This window comes from Crocodylus porosus, unplaced genomic scaffold (assembly GCF_001723895.1).
Source record: "Crocodylus porosus isolate Cpor-Errol unplaced genomic scaffold, CroPor_comp1, whole genome shotgun sequence".
Taxonomy (NCBI): Eukaryota; Metazoa; Chordata; order Crocodylia; family Crocodylidae; genus Crocodylus; species Crocodylus porosus.
In genome coordinates this window covers 59,881,757-59,888,824 of record NW_017728931.1, presented here as the reverse complement: position 1 = coordinate 59,888,824, position 7,068 = coordinate 59,881,757, and the positions used below count along the sequence as shown (strand labels likewise).

The 7,068-nt window shown below is 41.9% G+C and overlaps 1 protein-coding gene across 2 annotated transcripts in view; it reads left to right on the top strand.

Moving 5' to 3' along the window:
* LOC109316825 overlaps positions 1-5,594 on the top strand; it is a 17,024-nt gene extending 11,430 nt beyond the window's left edge. For both annotated transcript variants that reach the window (XM_019545186.1, XM_019545185.1), the window contains exon 3: positions 3,827-5,594. In XM_019545186.1, the coding sequence (XP_019400731.1) occupies positions 3,848-4,618 (771 nt within the window). In that variant the 5' untranslated portion in view covers positions 3,827-3,847 and the 3' untranslated portion in view covers positions 4,619-5,594. The remainder of the gene's footprint in view (positions 1-3,826) is intronic.
* The last annotated feature ends 1,474 nt before the right edge of the window (positions 5,595-7,068 follow it).

Sequence of the window (7,068 nt, the reverse complement as noted above, 5' to 3'; positions counted from 1 at the left end):
CCAGTGGAAGGAATTACAGCAGTCACTGTCAGGTGAACGTGGAGTGGACAGTGCTGTTCAAAAACAACTATTAAGAGAAGCAACAAGATGGAAAGAAATACTGGGGAAACTGTTGGACGTTACCTTGTATCTTGCTTCAAGAGGTTTAGCATCTCAAGGGGATAATAATCTGATAGGTGACCCACGCAGTCTGACAGCATCACTCGTGACCATTGGGCCAAAGTCAAACAGAAGCAAACAGAGGGCAAAACGATGCAAAGACGGGCTCATTATCTCTCATGGGAGAGTCAGAATGAGTTTACTGAATTATGTGGTAAGAGTGTGCAGAAGGCCGTCCTTGCAGAGAGAGAAAAGGCCATTTATTATTCTATCATAGGTGATGCTCCCCTGATGTCTCTCACCAAGAACAACATGTGTTGATAATCCAATTTGTAGTTCACAACAAAAATACTGGTACATTTAACATTAAAGAAAGGGTTTTTTAGTTTATCGACTTTTATTTAGAAAATGGAGAGCAGATAGCTGAAATGCTAATTGCCAGTTTGAAGTGCCATAACATTCCTCTCGATGATTGTAAAGGTCAAGGTTTTGATAATGGCTCTAATATGTCAGGGAAAATAAAAGGTGTTCAGGCCTGCATTATATCCAAAAATGAAGTTGATGTGTATTCTCCTTGTGCTTCCCATTCACTAAATCTTGTAAGAGTTAATGCTGCAGCAGCATGTACTGAAACATTAACATTTTTTTGGTTGCGTGCAGCAACATTTTGTGGTGTTCAGTGCTAGCTCTGTGAGGTGGAAGATTATAACAGATAAGATTCACTGCTCACTCCACTCGCTGTCAGAGACATGCTGGGGTGCACGTGCTGATGCTATCCATCCCCTCGCTGGGCATCTTCCAGCTATTCTGGAAGCACTGGAATGTGCTCTTGAATTAAATTTGACACACAAAGCTCAATCACAACTGGAAGCACTGAAAAGGTAGGTCAGCTCATTTTCATGCCTTTTGTTGGCTAGCTTCTGGTACAAAGTTCTTACAAGTATTGATGACAGAAACAAGATTTTACAAGTCAGGGGAATCGCTCTTGAATCAGAGGCAGCTCTCATTGCTGATATTATTGAAGAAGTAAAACAACTTGGAGATCAGTGGCCCTAAATTCCACAGGAAGCATGTCTTGTAGCAGAAGGCATGGGAATTTTGCCAGAGTTACCAAAGAAGAGAGGCCAGAAGCAGAAAAGATGTCATCTGAGGAACCACGTTCTACGATCTCTGAAAATGATCCAGAATCTTTATTCAGAAGGAATGTTTTTGACGCAACTTTAGACAATGTTATCTATGGATTAGAGTGCAGATTCAAGCAACCAATAACGTTTTATTTTACATTTTGTTCAGTCCGAGAATATGTGACACTAGATCCTGTGGAAGTGGACAAAGCTTCTAAATGTCTACTTCACGGGTATCCTACAGATCTTTCTGAGAATTTTCCTTGTGAAATGTTGCATCTGAAAAAAAATTCACAGTTCACAATTCACAGTAAATGTCAGCAGGGGGAGTCATATAACAATCCACCCTGCTGATCTCTTTGGTACTAAATTACTGCAGCGGGTGCTGGCAAACCAATAATCCCCTCACTCCTGAAATGTATTCCTCTCCCTTCCCTCCTTCCTGAAGCCGTAGCTGTCCACAGCAATCCCCACACCAAGCCACAATAGCCTGCATGGTCATCCTACCCCCAGTCCTCCTGGACTCCCACCCCAATCTGCCTGTGAAAGAAAACACGTCACATCCACATGGAACTTTATAAATTAAAACCGTTATTTTCACTTTTAAAATATTTGTTTCAATGCATGATAAAAATGTTGCTCACTGAATAAAAGCTTTAACCTTAAAAAGAAAAAAAAACAGTATAAAACAGTATAAAAATATAGTATAAAATATAAAATTCTCTTTTTCCTCTATATAAACTATAAATAAATTGCCAACAACTATACTATAAAGAAATAAATAACTACAAATACGCTATTCTAGTCTAGTCTATATATTCTATTCTATTCTACACTATTCTATTTCTATTCTATTTCTATATCTATTCTATAACCCTTCTAATTTTATACTGTGTCTAATCTTATGTCTATAATCTTCTATTTTCTATCTTCTATTGTTTTTAATCTTCATTATCTGCTTCTATCTCTGCTCTTCTGAAAGTCCTGCAGGGGAAGAAAGAAGAAGTGTTTGGCCCATACTCCCAGATTCACACAATCACACCGTCATGCACATGAGAGTGACAGCCACACAGCTGAGGCAATGCCCCACAGCACCTGCAGGCTGGGGGTGGGCTGCGGGCAGGTGGAGCTGGCTCTGGCATCCAGAAACAACCTGCAGCTTGACCTGATTGCTAGCAGGCCTGGCTAGAGCCTACAACACCCTGCAGCAGGCTGCAGCACCCTGCTGCCCTGGATGGCACGGGCCAGGCAGGCACGTGGCACTGAGATGCAGCATGCCAGGGGGTATGGGGCAGGCTGGGGCAACTGGTCCAAGGGGCTCCATCTAGGGAGAAAGAATTACCAACACACCAACAGACTGGGAGGTGACTTTCTTAGCAGCACAGCAGCAGAAAGGGATTTCAGAGTCATAGTCAACTCCAAAATGAACATGAGGAGTCATCAATGTAACAAAGTGATAAGTAAAGCCAACCGCACTCTTTCATGCATTGGTATGCATCACAAACAGGTCTAAGGAGGTGATGCTTCCCGTCTGTGCAGCGTTGGTAAGACCACAGCTGGAGTACTGCATCCAGTTCAGGGCACCAGACTTCAAGAGGGGTGTGGATAATCTTAAGAGGGTCCAGAGGAGAGCTACTCATATGGGTCCACAAGTAAGACCTATAAGGAGAGATTGAGGGACCTGAATTTCTTCAGCCTCCGCAAAAAAAGGCTGAGAGGGGACCGCCTACAAATTCATTTGAGGGGCACAGCAAGGAATAGGGAATATACTGTTTATCAGGGCATACCTTGGCTTACTAGGAACAATGGCCATAAAATGATGGAGAGCAGATTTAGATTAAAGATTAGGAAAAAATTCTTTAGGGTGAGGGTTGCCAAAATCTGGAATGGACTTCCAACGGAGGTGGTGCTCTCCCCTACCTTGGTGGTCTTTAAGAAGAGACTAGACAAGCACCTAGCTGAGGTCATCTGACTCCAGCGCTCTTTCCTATGCAGGGCAGGGGGTCAGACTCGATGTTCTACTGAGGTCCCTTCCAATCCTAAAAATCTATGAATTCTATGAAGAATTACCTGACTATTTCAAATATTACCTAAATATTACCTACATTTCAGAAAATTACCTAAATATTAAAATATATCAAATATTACCTACATTTTAAAAAATACCTAAATATTTCATATATTACCTAAGTATTTCAAAGGTTCTGCCTTTAAATGGGATGCAAAAATCATGGTCACCATAGCTGGTAGCTGGCCCTGGCAACACAAGCAGCCCCTTCCACCGCCACTGCCAAGGCCGCAGAGCTGCCCTGTTACACTTATTTTTATACTTAAATGCTATATTTTTGCTAATATGTAAAGGGTCAAGTTCAAACCTGGCATAAGCGTCATATCAGCGAAAGGCATCTGCTTACATCAAACCTGAATTTACCCCCCAGAAGGAGGCGTGCAAAATGTAAAGGGTTACGCCAATGTGCTGTTTAAGAGAAATTCTTTTCTAGTTCCAGTTGTCTTTTTAAATAAGTATGAAATATTCTATTACAGCTCAGGATACAAGTATCTCTGATTTTCCTCACCTGTAAGTTTGTTTGTTTGGTTTTCAGTGTGCAGTCTCCTTCCTGAAAATGTTGTCCTTCTTGGGTTCAGAGACAGATGAGGAAAGACTGATCAAAGCCAGCCAGACTCTGTATGATTATGTGTATTTATATGTCTCTTCAACAAACACAATATTCAGAATCCTCAATCAGCACCTTGGTACCCACTTCCCCATCATTTCAGTGAAAGAAAGCCTTAGCCTTAAAGAGAACCTTCAACTCTTGGTCAGCTCTCTGAACGAGTTGCAAACTGTTGTAGAAACAGAAGCCAAAGATGTTAAGCATCACATCGGCCAACAGTTGAATGCTAAAATTGCTGGCCCCATCACCTCTCTGCAGGAGAAGATTGCAGTTGTAAAGGACCTGTATGAAAATTATAAGGGAGTTTTAGGAGGTGTATGTGGTCCATTCATTGCAGTGCTGCTGAAACATGGCAATCTCTCAGACTCAATAGAATCTGCCATTCACCAGTTGGTGACTTCCCCTGCCTTATCCCTCCAAGTTGCTGACCTTATAAATCACAATGATCTCACCAAAATACTACCAACTGCAGACAATGGCAGCAGCCCTTCAAGGAGTACCGCTCAGCAGACTGGACCACTCAATCCGTCAACCAGTTTCTCACTGCCTGGCTTCATACAAGCTATTCTTCAGGGACAAACTACTAAGAACAGCCTGAAAATTGCAGCAGACTATCTGGAAGAAGCTGTCAGGGTACTAAAACCATCTTGTGAATTATTCCAATGCATTGTTAAACTGGTCGAGGTCTGTACCTCGCTGGTGCCTGAGAAGGTGCAGTGATCCGTCAGGCAAATGCTCACATGGTAGAGATCCATTTCTTTCCTTTCTATTCTTACAACCAGGAAAGTTATGCAAAGGAACAAGAGATAATTTCTGCTTCCCCAGTAATTTGCTGTCACATTTAGCATCCAGATTTGAACATTGTATTAAAGAGTGAAAGTCAAGCCCTGTTGTTTCGTTAATGCAAAATCTGAATAAATAAAAATCAACAGGAAACTAACTCAAAAGGTAACATGAGTGTCAAACTGTTAACCGTTGAAATTGTATCTTTATTAAGTATGTTTTAACAGTCTGGCCAAGCCTATTTGATTATTTCAATAGTGTTAGTTCAGTTTGACTTGTCTGCTTTTGTGAGTTGGGCAGCTAGAGTTCCTTTATTTTAAATAAGCTGTGATAGGGGTATTCTTAGGGAAACTGACCACTGATTGGATTTGCAGGTGATCTGTCATTTTGGAGCGAAGGATCATTGTGATTTGAGATCTTAATGTGCAGTAAAGTGAAGAATGATTTTGTGTATCTACCAGTTTTTCTGTGCTACCTTGGCCATGTGACTTAGAGGTAAATCGACAGGACTTGGGCAACTAACTCAGTTAATGCACCTATAGGTCCTCATAATCTTTTGGTCAACTTTCTAATCCTGGAGGCACCTACATTTCCTGGACACCTAAATTTGGAGGTGGCCAGATGAAACAATTGTATTGGTTTACTTCAAGAAACACTGAGCCAATGAGCTGTTTCTTCTGTCTGTTCCTAAGCCACTGTGACTTTAAATCCACTTAATTTATTTTTAAAGTTACAGCACTAATCTATTGGTACAGGTAGAGGAGTGGACAGATACAACAGCTACGTTGGCTTATCTGACACACAGTTCAGCAGCCTGTCCCTCAGCCCTTTTTAAATGTTTTATCATTACATCTGAAAGTTCCCTGGGCATCTAATAAGTGTCTATTTCTAAGCCTTCCTAGAAGTACCTGAGTCATAACTCAGGCCTTTGTACGTGCCACATTTTTTGCCCTTTCTTGCACTGCAAAAGCATGACTGTTTGCACAAGAAGGTTTTCCAGACAGTTTAAAAGTCTTTCTGGTGCATTAAAGTAAGAGTCCTCGGATGTAGTTTAGTTTGGCTCACTGCGAATTAAAGCATTGCATCCATGGATTTGTTGCAGGCAAACACTAAGGCACTCAAAGACGTGTAATGAGCCTCTTTGCCCACCAGATGGCGCTGCGGCTTGTCTATAGTTCACCACTTTGAATTGCTTCTGCTGTCAAATTGCTTCCACTTTGTTTTCATGTACCGTTACCCAGCTCCGTGTTCCCACAGCTGCGTGGCAGGGCATGGGGTAAGGGGCCCTGGCCTAGGGGGCAGCCCTCGACCATCCCACTCTCCTGCCCCGCTGGCCGGGGACTGAGCTTAATTTGCTGGAAAACCAAGTGTGTACAAACACGCTGATGCAACGCTCCAAAATAAACAAGTTTAAATTTTATAAACCTATTTAATTTAATAAGGATTAAACCCCATGGTGTGTACAGGCGTCCAACATTGCTGAACAGCAGAATAGCTAACTCAGGCCAGAACCTGGTTCGGGATCTACATTGTAGACATTCCCCTGCCACCAGAGTCCAGGTCCATCAATTCCTAGTTGGGGCAAATTGTACTGAGCAGGTCAATAGAAAAATACATCCGCTAGGATGCACAGATATAATTTTACATGAGCATAAATTTCAGCTGGTGCAGAGCTCCTAAAAGGCTAATAGTAAATTAACTGAATGAAGACTGGATCAGTGAGACATTTAAAGAAAATCTTAGTTGCCATGCTGGAGAAAAGCTGTGATTCACTATAAAAAAAACATTGCAAAGTGGGTTGCAGGAATCAGGAAGGATTTTGCTGCATAATTAAGTAAATAACATAGTAGCCAAGTTGTAAAAAAAATGAAGTGGCCATTTGGTAGTCTGTGTAAATGCATTACTGAGTTTCAGTTCAATTTTTAGTGGCTAGATGTCTTCAATGTAAAACAATACATATTTAGTCATCTTGTTAATAGACTGAGCTCAGACCAAAGCCTCAATGAGCCAGAGGCTAAACAACAACCTCATGTCTAAGATATGGCCCCTTTAAGACAGACACAATCAAGTGGAGTGGGAAATTTTCATTACCGTTCACACACTGTAGTTGTTTTGGGATTAAAGAACTTCAGAGTTATTGCTCTGATGCCTTTTTTCAAAAATTAGGAAAGCATATCTTTAAATAGTATTCTTATTTCAGTATGTGACATGAGGGACTGCGGCATTGACAAATGCACAGTCACATGGGTGGCAAACTGGCTCCAGGGGTGCACCCAGAGGGTGGTGGTGGACGGGTCGATGTCGACCTGGGAGGGTGTGGGCAGTGGAGTCCCCCAGGGCTCAGTCCTTGGGCCAGTGCTGTTCAACATCTTCATTAGTGACCTGGA